The sequence below is a fragment of the Haliotis asinina genome, chromosome 9, assembly GCF_037392515.1.
Source record: "Haliotis asinina isolate JCU_RB_2024 chromosome 9, JCU_Hal_asi_v2, whole genome shotgun sequence".
NCBI classification, from domain to species: domain Eukaryota; kingdom Metazoa; phylum Mollusca; class Gastropoda; order Lepetellida; family Haliotidae; genus Haliotis; species Haliotis asinina.
This window is the reverse complement of record NC_090288.1, coordinates 24,654,682-24,667,833: the sequence shown is the minus strand read 5'-3', so window position 1 is coordinate 24,667,833 and position 13,152 is coordinate 24,654,682. Positions and strand designations below refer to the sequence as shown.

Below are 13,152 nucleotides of genomic sequence, written 5' to 3'. Positions count from 1 at the left end.
ATGGTTGCTGGTGGGGCTGTATGTTGTCATTGATTTTGAGCCAGACAGAATGCCACTCCTGACTCAAATGTCCTGTGTTATGCTTACATGTACCCCGAGGAGGGCTTCTTTTGAAAATATAAAGTATACAAACCTGTAGAGGTTATCAATTCTTTGAAGAATGGCCTCTTTGTGGGGTACAGCCACCCACCTCCCCTCAATCTTACCTGCTCTTGGCTGTAGGGGACACGGTGGAGCCATGTTCGGGTGGTGTCACATATACCTAGCTGATACGCTGTGATTGGAGTGAAAACATTTTGCATCATATGAAATTGCTGAATCTTCCAACAATTGCACTGAATCGGTCTTTAGCAACCTGTTCTTGTCATAAAGGCGACTTACACAATGGGATGGACAGGCTTGCTGACTTGGTTGATGCGTCATATCCTGATGATCATGCTGTTGATCACAGATTGTGTAGCCCAGATTTGAATTATTTACTTCCCACCAAACAAAGCAGTAATAGCACTGCATGTCACCTAATGGTACACACTTGAGGTTAACAAGCAAACGTTGGACAACTGGATCTAACATTTATTCCTTTTTACATGTGAATAGACAGATACCAAGAAAACATTTTTCTCCAATGATCCAAACAATCTGACCACTGCTTTATACTTTGAATGTATTCAGTTCATGACAGATGGAAAACGGCTTATTGTTTGTGTAGTGTCAAGTAAAGGATAGTTTTTTTAGCATTAGCAAACATCATAGCTACAGGGCAATAACAGATTCAAGCGAAAAGGAAAATTGGATTGTGCTTATGAACATCATGGTATACTGACATGTTTACTACAAAGTGGTAAAGATGTCAACAGACATTTCAAAAAGGTTATTACATTATTCCCTTGAGATGATTCTACATTTTTTAAATCATTGTAAACATGATTTCACAAGAATTGGGTTGAATTGATGTAAACAAGGCATGATTTACATGATGGCAAACACTGGTTTCTCTGCAGTATGACCTTTGATATCTATGCAATGGCTGTTGCAAGAACCTCTGATACATTTGGGTCTGTGGATCTGACGGTGAGCTGCATTGTCACGCCAGAGTCCGTCAGAGCAAGTTTGGCTCTTACAAGAGCATCATGGCCACCACGGAATACACCAGCTAGAAATAAAGTATGTGAACTCTTGCCCTCTGCCACTTTGTCAGAACGCTCACAGGGCTGCATTCCAAGGTACTGAATAATATTTTTGATGGCTTCTGAAAAGAAATACAGATGCAGAATATGAAGTTCACTCCATGTTGCATAGTTATTTGAGGCGGTCCTCGTGAGTTCTAATCAAATGACTCAATGTTACATCATATCCAACATGAAAAGTGGTCATCACAAGGAATTTGTCTTGATACAAGACCTTTCAAAAGCTGGAATTTCGAAACTCGGACATACCATAATGCCTTAACAAATATTGTCACTCAGGTGACATAAATTCCCTGCAACAAATCATCAAAACGAACCCGGAAAGTGAATGGTCATGTTTTCATTGCCATAAAAACGACAATGAACCGCTCAACAGGTTAGTATGCTGAAGTATTTAAAGTCACAATAACCTTGAAAACGAATAATCTGACAGTTACTTATTGTGTTTTTAGACCAAGTCTGAATTGGTGGGGGGGGGGATAATAATGTGAAGGTCACCAAAATCAACTGGGCCCTATGCCTTCCATAGATAAATCTTAGCGCTGAATATGAAAAAATGCAGACAATGGTTCTTGAGATATTTCGCTAACAAGGGTAAAATGTTGACGTCCCCTTGTGAAAAGAATCTAGTCAACAGTTCTTACGACATTCCAATTCGTACAAACCGACGTACTAAACATGCGGCAGGGAGTACTTCAAAAGAATGGACATTTCAACTTTGTAAACACATACTGCGTTAACAAGGATTAAGTAATGGCAACAAGATTATAATATTCTTGTGAAATAGATTACTTGTAGTTTGCAGTTAGTCATATCAATCATGGTATAGTTCAATATTTATTTTAAATGATATTGCTTATATTTCTCACTAACAAAGACTTCGAAAGCTTGACATGTGACTTCACTCTCCATGACAGATTGTGTGCCACTATTATGAACTTTTCCTGCCCCAAATTATCAAACACTGCTTTGTTACTGAAATTTGCATTGGGGTTCTCTTGAATATAATGAGGCATGTAACTGAAGTCAGTAACATTTCCTGATTAAAAGAATTAATCACAATTCCATGTGAGTCAGAAATGGACTGATGAATTGCAAATTTTATCATTACCACACAAATATAAATAGTACACTCATTTACTAATACCCAAAAGCTTTCTTGTATTTGAATATTTTCTGGACTCCACCAAAAAAAACTCTCATCATTGAAAACACAATAGTTATCTGTCGCTGTGGGGTGAAACCTCAGAAACGGAACAGCCAGTCATGGCAGGGGACATCTCAAAATCTATTCCAGGAGACCTGTCAGTTGTAGTGTCATAGTCACGACTTGAAGGGATCACAAGTGGTGCCACAGTTGCCTGTTGAAAGCCATCCAGAGACCAGTAGCCTTGTTCAATGACGTTAGTTACTTTGTTGACTTAGTTCTACCAAGTTTCAGTCGTGATTTTGTTAAGGGATTCATTAACCAAAACCTCTGCATCAAGTTATCTAAAAGTTGTGTTTGATCTGGCAACAACCCCATTGAAGTGAGATGAGATATTAAGATCACAGTGATACTGGTGGAAGTCGCAGATTATCGTGCTCCTTTCAACTTTGTAGAAAGCTTCACCTTTGTGGGTTTTTATGATCTCATGTAGCTGAGGCTTCGTTGCCTTTGAATGTCAAGCTTTTTTGACTGTTCGATGTCAGGGTCCTGTACGCTGTGGTAGGGGACACTGTCCATTACAATGAAAGACTTTTCTAGTAGAGCTGGTACAAAGTTGTTTTTAACCCAATCAAGGAAAACCACACCATTCGTCTCGGAATGGTAGTCTGTTATCTGTGGACTTCACCCTGAATACCAAGTTGCAGCCTGGGAGAAAGCCATGCTGGAGCATCCAGCATGGTGAAAGATTAGTCTCTCTCCTTTCCCTACAGACAGCTTTCTACGTGACCCCTTATCACACCCACTGGGTACCCACTGGGTACCCACTGAGGCATTGACCCAGGTCTTGTCCAAGTGCAATGGCTCGAACCCTTCCTCCTGAAAACATTATTTCTCAAGCAGACGATATCAGGGCGTCAGGGTACTGACCTATTCTCCCCCGAAATTTTCTTATGACGATACCCGAAAGAGTGTAAGAGTCGCCAGAGTGTGTACTTTGATACTCGAGGTTGTGTTCTTGCTTTTTTCAAATTTTCAGCAACATTTATTTGATTTCAGAATAGAGCTCTTGATAGACTTGCTTTACAAGGTTCTTTTGAAAGTTAACCAAATGTTTAAATTCGTGTGATTTTGACATGATCCCTGCTTCGCATCACCCTCACAATGTTTGTGTTCCAGAACATTTGTCAGTATCCATGCTGACAATCCTTAAGCTTTTGATCCCTGCTTACAGAATTTATTAACAAGAGTCATCAGATGATGACGTATCTCTTTCCTCCCCCGGCCCCCACATATTTGAAATGACAAATCATCTGAGAGTTACTTGATGTTTGAATCGTTTCCATGGAAGTCATGAAAAATATAAATGCCATATAACTGTAAACAGCAAAAGGCATCACTTCAAGATCTGTCTCATATATTTGACAAGATCTGTTGAAAGATATCAAATGGTTTTCGAGTTGTGCTCCAGAAACGAAGTCCGAAACGTGTTCATGGAACCGAGAAAATAATACATCATAAAAACCTGTAAATGGCAAAAGTCACCACTTTGGGGTCTGCCACACATATCTACCAAGTTTTATTGACAGATATTAAAAAGTTTTTGATTTCTGCTCCAGAAACGAAGCCTATCCCTCCATTTTGCGACTAAGTTAGAATTGTTTCAGTGGAAACCAGAAACAAAGAAAATGCCAAAACGTTGTAAATAGCAAAAGGCACCACTCTGTAGTCTGCCTCAAATATCTGCCACATTTTGCTGTAAGATCTTGAATAGTTTTTGAGTTCTGCCCCGGAAACAAAGCCCACCCCACCATTAAACTAACACCAAAATGTTCCATGGAAAAACATTAAAAAAATGCCAAAACTGTGTAAATAGGAAAAGGCACAACTATAGGTTGAGATAATTATATCTATCAAGTTTGGTCTAAAAATATCCAACGGTTTGTGAGTTATGCTTACGGACGGAAGCATTAAACGCTAGGGGGATAAATGGCATTTTCCGCTTCAGCATGGAATAAAACATACACTTTAATCATCAACTGTTTCACGTCAGCATTCAACTTCACTTTTCATCAGGCATGTGTATCCCCATGCACGAGATAGTGGCTTTTCCGTTTCTGCGGTTTCACAGAGCTGCGACCGATAACAAGTTTTTTGGTGGAGTCAAATGTATAAGAAAGCTTTTGGGTATTAGAAAATGATAAACGTGTACTATATATGTTTATGTGGCAATTTTGTAAAATGATCAAATTGCGATTCATCGGCCCGTTTACAACTCAAAACGAACTGTACTGCACTCATAGTATTCATGAAGCAGATGCTGCCATTGTAGTTGGATCCAAATAGCCTGTAAGACCTCCTCTACAACACGTTTGCTTTGTGATATTTCAAGGTCAAGTCATGGGTTACTAACCTTCTAATGAGTTGATAGTGGACAGGGCATAGGTGTCCTCCAACTCATTCTCTGGGCCAACTTCCTCCCACGATGCAGCAAAGTTGGGCTTGATGACACGCTGAACATGGTCTGCAACGCTCACCTCCACATCTTCCAACTGCAACAGCAAACACCACATGAAGAGATTTACTTCTCAACACAGAATTTACTACACACACCAAATAGGCACAAATTCACTTCAGACCACAGAACTAGCTCCCCCACATAGTGTGTGATAGAGTTTAAATTAAAGCCCACTATTAGTAATTTTCCAGCAATATCACAGTGGGGAACACCAGAAATGGGCTTCACACACTGTGCCCATGAGAGGAATCCATCCCAGACCTTCAGGTTTTTCAGCATGAGGAGCAAACTTTAACTAGACTAAAACATCGCCCCTACACCACACAGAACTAGCTACAACATGCAAACTTAAAGGTCACATGTGACCAAAAGAAAATGTGATTAAAATACAGTTGCTGTAACTCGGCTTTTCATTGGTCACTGGTTCATTTGCCATTATGCTTAGCCAGCTCTTTGTTTTGGACTTATAAGCCTGATACTGGTGTTAATTTCAAATTGCATGTGGTCAATGACTGAAGTTGTGCACTGCATATTGTCAATAGGAGACAGGCATGCAGGCAGACCTACAGGTGAGTGAGACAATCTGCTCATCACAGTCAGTGTGTTTTTAATGTAACGAGTAGATTATTTTCTTGTTTGTGTATACAACCAAGATTTTAATGCTACTGCTCATGACCTCATACTCCGTGCAGTCATACTATTGAAACCACCTCTTCCCCCAGCAACTGGGGAAATTAGTGAATCATTTGAACTCCATTTTGCAGAATTTTTGTTTTTTTCTCCTCGTAACACCAACCCCACCGCCCAACCTTTTAGGTTGAATTGGCAGTTTTGATGATTTGTTTCATTGTTTCAGTAAGTGCACAGCAAAAGATATCAGAATCTGTAGTTTGTGTTTTACGTTGCATGTGACCTTTAACCTTGAAACTGATGCTTTTTCTGACCACAGAGTGAGTGAGTGAGTTTAGTTTTACGCCACTTTTTAGTAATATTCCAGCAATATTACAGCAGGGACACCAGAAAATGGGCTTCACACATTGTAATCTGACCACAGAACTAGCTATACAAACATGCAAACTTAACAGAGAGACACATTCACTTGTGACCACAGTGGTGTGTTCAGATGACATGGTTTGAAATCTAGACAGAAACACTTACCACATATTCATCTTCATAACCCTCATCATCAGGCTCCCCAGTGTTTGGATCACAGTCCTTCACAATAAACTTCAGGGTGCATGTGAAACTGCCAGTTACTGGAATTAGTATTACAGGGAAACAACATTACCTTCATTTACCTTCCACATATTCTATTGATAAACATGTAAATAAATCTGTAAATAAGAAAATCTGCAGAAAAGAGCACTACCACCAATATCAGTCAAAGTCCAAGTTGTTGCCATGGAAATGCAAAAATTGTATTATTCAGAAATCCTAAAGAAACAAAAGCCACCAGTGCACCACAAGACCAATCTATGTGTCAAGTTTGATGATGAAATATTCGAACAAACCTGTAGAGGTTGCAGATTCTTTGAATAGAGTCCTCCTTGGGGTACTTATAAGCATTTAAATGTTCTTTAAATTCTTGTGACAGTTGTAACTATATTTTTTCAATAAAACATATACAAAACAAAAAACATTGTTTTTGTCTTGTGAGACCACCCCTACAGGGCCCCTGGCCTCGTGATAGCCAAAAGCAGGTAACTCTTCAGACTATAGCCTCCAGCAAAACACTTCCATTCTGTAAGCAATACAGACAGAATGTGGGGAGGTGGGTGGCCGTACCCCAAGGAGGACTATTCAAAGAATCTGCAACCTCTACAGGTTTGTTCGATTCTTTTTCATAGAGATCCTCCTTGGGGTACTTATAAGCATAAGACAGACTCCTAAAGACTGATCTTAGGGATAGGCATTCTGTCTGCTCACAAACCTGACATAAGATGATAACCTTTATTACGAACTGAAAGTAACAAGGAATCAAACTTACCTTGACCTTCTGTGCCTTGCGACAGGGGTGCGGACCAGGGCCAGGCTATTACACGGTCTAACCCTACCATTCTACGAGAAAGCCATAGGGTGCCTAAGAACTTCCCCCTCCCCCACCCCCCTTTTTTTTTCTCTCAAAAAAAAACGGGAGCCGAGACAGGCGACTCTCATACACCAGCCAGGGTGCTAGGGAAGGACTCAGACAGTCTAGACCGGTAAAGCAAAAAATACCACCACCATAATAGAGCCCACCACCGGGATAAAAGATGGAAAGTATACAGTAAGACACCACCACCAGTCTTCTTGTTGCAGCTACAATGTCAAATGATCGTTCGTCAAATGCAAGGGTAGCTGAATCGGCTAGGGCACTCGTGCCCTGCCCACTGGTGAGAACTGACTGGCCAAACCGAGCATGCTCGCTTGACAGTCTGTCTAACTGGTAGTGATGGATTAACTTGCTCGGCCGGCTCCAAATAGCCGCGGAGCAGATCTCCTCAATGGGCAAGGCAGACGCATATGCCTTAGACGTCGCCACAGCCCTAACCGAATGAGCTGTCTAACCCTCAGGGGGCATACGACCTTTTGAGGTGTATCCCATACAAATGGCAGAGACAAGCCACCTAGATATGGTCTGCTTGTTCGCCGGAAGGCCAGTCTTGCCGCCACCATAACCATAATTGATCATTCTTCCTAATGTCTTGTGTTCGTTTGATATAAGCCTTAAGGGTCTTACGGACACCTAAGACGTGAGCCCGTCAAAGAGAGGTACCGGGCGGCGAAGGCTGCTTGAAAGCAGGGAGCTCAATAGGCGCCGTTATGTGAAAGGTGCTATCTCTCTTAGGACGGTAAGTATCTGGCAATCGAATGCTCACTCTGTCTTTGTGAAACACCGTGAAATCAGGGTTGGCGGACATAGCGTGTATGTCGCCTACCCATCTGCCAGAAGTTACCGCCACAAGAAAAGCGGGGGACTAATCCGCCAGACAGATGGACGGATTCTGTCCACGCCTGCAAGGAAGCGCTGAACTAGAGGGTGCTGCCCCAATAATGCACCATCGACAGGAATGTGGAAGGCAGGGATTGCCGTGGAGTAACCTCTAACTGTAGAAGCGGCAAGACCGGTTTCCAGTTTAGATTGTAAAAACTCCAACACAGATACTAGATCTGCAGAAAAGGGATCGAGAATCCCCCTGTCGACACACCAGCGCACATAACAGGCCCATCTATCCTCATATTGAACGTTCGTCGAATCCCTCCGCGAAGCCAGAATTGTGTCTGCAACTGGTGCAGGAATTCCTCTCGCATGGAGGCGATTCCGGACAGCGGCCAAGCTACCCACTGAATCCTGGGATTGGGGTGTGGCGCTCCGTTCTGGGATAGTAAGTCCGGTGGAAAGGGTAATAGAACAGGAGGCTGAGCCAGAAACCTGAGAATTACCGGAAACCAGCTTTGAGCCGACCAAAGCGGTGCCAGAAGCACAAGTAGCCGAGACGGTTGTGCGGTCAGCTGCAAGAGGACTCATGAGATCAGAGGAACTGGTGGGAACACCCACAGCACTCTGTCCAATCGATCAGAAAGGCGTCATTGCTTATCGCTCTCGGATCCGGTATCCTTGAGCAAAACACAGGAATCTGATTCGTCGCCCCAGAGGCAAACAGATCTACCTTGAACGACCCGAACAACTGGGAAATAATCCCGAATATCCCCCGATGCAGTCGTGTGGGGCTAGTATACGTCTCGATAGCGCATCCGCACGGACATTGTCTATGTTCGGGAGATATATGGGGAGAACCCGAATGTCGAGCTGTTCACACCACAGCAGAAACTGCCACGCCTCCTGAAGGAGGGATGGAGACGCTGTGCCGCCTTGCTTCAGGATATACGTCATAGCGGTCTGGTTGTCCATCTCTAGGCGAACCACTTGACCCCGCACAGCTCTTGAACACCCGGCGGACTGCTCTCAATTCCAACACATTGATGTGTAGGGTAACTTCGTCCTCGGCCCAATGGCCCGAGACTGATAGTTCGCCAAGGACGCCCCCCCCAGCCTGTGAGGGAGGCGTCCATCTGAATCGAGAGGGAAGGTGTCGGCGTCTCTAAGGGGATCCCCATGGACAGATTTCCAACTTCCGTCCACCACCGCAGGAGGAATCAACCAAGAGGGAGTGTCGAGAAGAGTCTCGTAGCTCTCCAAATGGGACCACAACTGGGCCAACGCCTGTTGAATGGGTCGCATCCTCAACCTCGCCCACTGTAGGCCGCCATACTGCCCAGCAAATGAAGCCAAGTTCTTGCTGTGGCCCTGGGGAACTCAAGAAACTGAAAAACAGTTCTCTGAACTTTGACGATGCGGTCTGGGGCTAGGGAAACAATCCCCTGAGCTGTATTGAACCGTGCCCCCAAGAACACCAGATCCTGCGTGGGGGTCAGGTCTGATTTCTTGAGATTGATGATCCAGCCGAGCTTCAACAGGATGTCCATCACTTGCTGTGTGGCATCGTGTGATAACAGGAGCCCGAGGGCCCTCAAAAGCCAATCGTCCAGGTACAGATGACAACACCTGCCCTGTGACCTGGCTAGCTGAGCCGGAATCAACATAAGTTTGGTGAACACCCTCGGTGCTGTGGAGATGCCGAAGGGTAGAACTCGAAACTGATAACACTTCCCGTCGAACGAAAACCGAAGGTATTTCTTGAACTCGGAGTGTATCGGAACATGGAGATAAGCGTCCTCGAGATCGATTGACGTGAGCCAATCCCCTGTCTCCACGGAGGAGATCACTGACCGCAGTGTCTCTATCCTGAAGGACGGAACCTCTATGAGCTTGTTCAGCCCCTTGAGAGTCAAGATAGGTCTGAACCCTCCGTCCTTCTTGGTCACAAGGAAGTACGTGGAATAAAACCCGTCTTCTTGTTGACCTTCCGGAACCACCTCGATGGCAGCCTTGTCCAGTAACGACTGGACCTCGGCACGGAGGACCTCTCCTTTTTCCCGGGAGAACGGCACCGGCGTGTGCCGAATCCCTGAGAAGCGTGGAGGGTCTCGCTTCCACTGTGGCATATGGCCATCACTGACTGTGGACAGGACCCAGGGATTTGAAGTGGCTGCCTGCCATTCCGAAAGGAATAGTGACAGCCTGCCGCCTACAGGGACTTCTGGCGCAAGGCAATGTACCCCCACATTCGGCAGTTCTCCGCCTGCTTGTGCGGGGGACACCAAAGGCTCTGGGCAAATGTTTAACGGGAAGCCGGGGCAGGCTTCCCTTTGCCCCGAAAAGGCTGCTGTAGCTGCGACTGCTGCAACGCAGGCCCCTTGCCTCGTTTGCGCCAAAGGGTAAGCCGAAGCAAGATTGGGAGGCCGTTGGCGAGACGAGGAGAGTTGCTGTAACAAGGGCTTAGAGTCCGTGAAAGTGCTAACGGCCTCCCGCACAACCTGCAGTGCCCCAGGGAAGAGGGAAGATCCCAACCTGTAGGGCAGAGCTAGGAGTGCCTGTTGGGTAGCGGGGGAGTACCTGGCTACGGATAACCATAGCCGGCGCAACCCCATGACGGCCCCCATCATCTGGCTGGCACAGCACCTAATGCTGTCCCGCGCCAGATGAGAGTGCACGTCTGTAAGCTGCCGACCCAACACTACCGACGGAGAGTCGTAGTGTATACCCATGGTATCCCATGGTCCAACAGCTGCCCCTGCAAAGCAGAAAGGTAAGCTGAATGGACCACTACTCTCAGCTGGTGGGCCGCACATCTATACAATTCCTCGAAGGAACGATAGGCGGCTGTGGAGAAGGGCGGCAGCTGCCGGCCCTGCCTGGCCGAGGACAAGGAGGACCCCCCCAGGGTGACACTTGTCCACCACCGGCGGTTCGAATAGCGAATCCTCATCCAACTGATACCGGCAGCTAATCTCCGGGAGATCAAAGCGCGACCGGGTACCCGAAAGGAGCGGATTCACTATCTCCCCAACCAGCGATGGGAGCAGGCGCAACCTCGCCTCGGCAACCTTAGTAGGCACGAACGCATCCCCGGGAAGCCGAAACTCCCAAGGGTTCGGGCTCCGACACAGGAATAGAAACCTGAGGTAAGACCTCGGCAATTTTCTCTCTAACCTGTTTGAGGGACGAACAGAACGAGTCCGTGACCTCCGACTCGCACTCCCCAATCCCCTCCTCCTTGATATCCATCTCCTCACGCTCCTCAGACAGGGAACCCTCGCCGTAAAGCGAGCCTGTCGAGCTCGAAGGAACAGAAAGACTGAGAAGGGCCGAGCCACTAGGTTCACCCCTGTCAGAGCCCGAACTAGGTCGCCTGGGCAACTGAGGTAAGCCCCCCACTGGAGGGTGACTCGAGAGCCCAGGAAATGGATGGGGTGTCGATGCCCACTGTGGCACTAGGCGCTCTGACCAAGGTCGAGCCGCCGACACCGGGCGTCGTTGCCCCACTTGCCCCACGGGACAAGCTGGGGCCGACTGCCCTAGGCAAATCCAACTGAGTGCCCGAAGCGCAGGACAGCTGCCCAGAGGGAGGAACGTTCTCTGAGCCTAAGCTCGGGCCGCGGCCTCCCTCAAGTGAACCACCATGGCCACCCAATGAAGATCGGGCATCAAGTTCCTTTCGGAAACCCGACAGCGCCGAATCTATCATTGATTGGACCGAAGACATCTGTTGCTGAAACAAGGCATTAATTGAATCAACAGAGATTAATGGTGCTTGCGAAGTGGGGGTAGGTGCAGAGGATACAGTGGCAGGAGAAGGGGAAGGGTCCCATGACACCCTGGCCTTCTCAGCCGACCCCTCCGAAGAGGAAGCTGCGCCTTTCCTTTGGTGGGAACGCTTGGATGTCAGCGTGTCTTGACTTTCTTGTCTGGGGTGTAAAACCTGCACACACATCACATGACTGGTCGTCATGATGACATTCAACCAGGCACCTTAGACAAACATTGTGAAGGTCTTTGGCTGGAATAGAGGATTTGTATGTTGAGCAGGATTTAAACTGCAAAGCAAAAAATAACCCCTAGTGTTGTGTAATGAAACAATAAATGAAACAAGACACGCATGGGTGCAAAGCTAAATAACTAAAACTACCCACGTAGTTAAGGTAAAAGCTAAGTGCCACTACACCATAATTTACAACATATTTAAACAAATTGTAGTACATAAAAAGTATAGCTGACACAAGCTTACTTTTAAAAGACCGCCATGAAAACTTAAAAGTTTTGGTGGGAAAAAAGCTTGCCTTCCACCATTATGCTAACCACGTGGCTACCAACAGGGACAGCAAAAAAGTTACAACATTTTGACAAGTAAACTGTAAAAATGATTCCTAATGCACCTAATAAAGAAACCATACATACAGTTTGAGCCTCTGAGTTACTCATCTTAGTACTTGTCCTGTGAATCTTGGAAGCAAGAATCTCTGAACACTGTAGCACGTCTTTACAGGCGGGCGACAGAAAAGGAAGTGTTTTGCTGAAGAGTTACCTGCTCTTGGCTGTCACAGGGCCAGGGGCCCTGTAGGGGTGGTCTCAAAAGACAAAAACGATGTTTTTTGTTTTGTATATATTTTATTGAAAAAATATAGTTACAACTGTCGCAAGAATTTAAAGAACATTTAAATGCTTATAAGTACCCCAAGGAGGATCTCTATGAAAAAGAATGAAAGGGTTAAAAGTTCTGCTCCAGTAGAGAGCATCAACACTAATTTCAGTCGAAGTAAAACATTGCTAAGGGCACGCAAAAAATATTTTGATCAGAAATTCAGACTACCAGAAAGCACCAGTTCACCACCAGACCTATCCTTATGCCAACTTAAGTGAAGAAACAATGAATGGTTTTAAATTTCTGCACCGGCTAAGTGAAATGTGCATGGATGGATGTGTGGATCACAACTTATTAAGTCTGGGAAACATGAAAATATGAATCCAGACAAATGAGTGGCAAGTTTCCTTGAATATCAGGTTTGATTCAGGTGGGCTTAACGTTATAGCATCATGAAACACTGTATCATGTCCAACTGCCAAGCATCATGCCCAGGTGAGAAACATGAGTTGTGTGTACGTGATGAAATTACCTTGTGTCGGCTCCTGGGGTAGTCGAACAAGAGTGTATGTTGTCCCTGTCTTGTTGTATGGGAGACTGCTGCATGCTATATATTTCATCACCTCAAAGCCATCTACAGGATCCATCTGCACAGTGGCATTCTCTAAGACTTGATCATTCAATGTGTTTGTACAGTCAAACTACAATGAAGAAGAAAAGTATAGAAGACATCAGTTTCAGCAGTTCACTTCAAAACGTTTATACTTTTCTAAAACT

General features: G+C 45.3%; 1 protein-coding gene across 1 annotated transcript in view; it reads right to left on the bottom strand.

Annotated features, from left to right (window-relative positions):
- Positions 1 to 558: 558 nt before the first annotated feature.
- The window catches only part of LOC137296419 (coatomer subunit gamma-2-like), a 53,709-nt gene continuing 41,115 nt past the window's right edge, over positions 559 to 13,152 (bottom strand). The window contains exons 21-24 of the mRNA XM_067828213.1: positions 12,908 to 13,076; positions 6,011 to 6,108; positions 4,748 to 4,886; positions 559 to 1,249 (exon numbers count right to left, since the gene is read on the bottom strand). Of these exons, the coding sequence (XP_067684314.1) occupies positions 1,017 to 1,249; positions 4,748 to 4,886; positions 6,011 to 6,108; positions 12,908 to 13,076 (639 nt within the window). The 3' untranslated portion in view covers positions 559 to 1,016. The remainder of the gene's footprint in view (positions 1,250 to 4,747; positions 4,887 to 6,010; positions 6,109 to 12,907; positions 13,077 to 13,152) is intronic.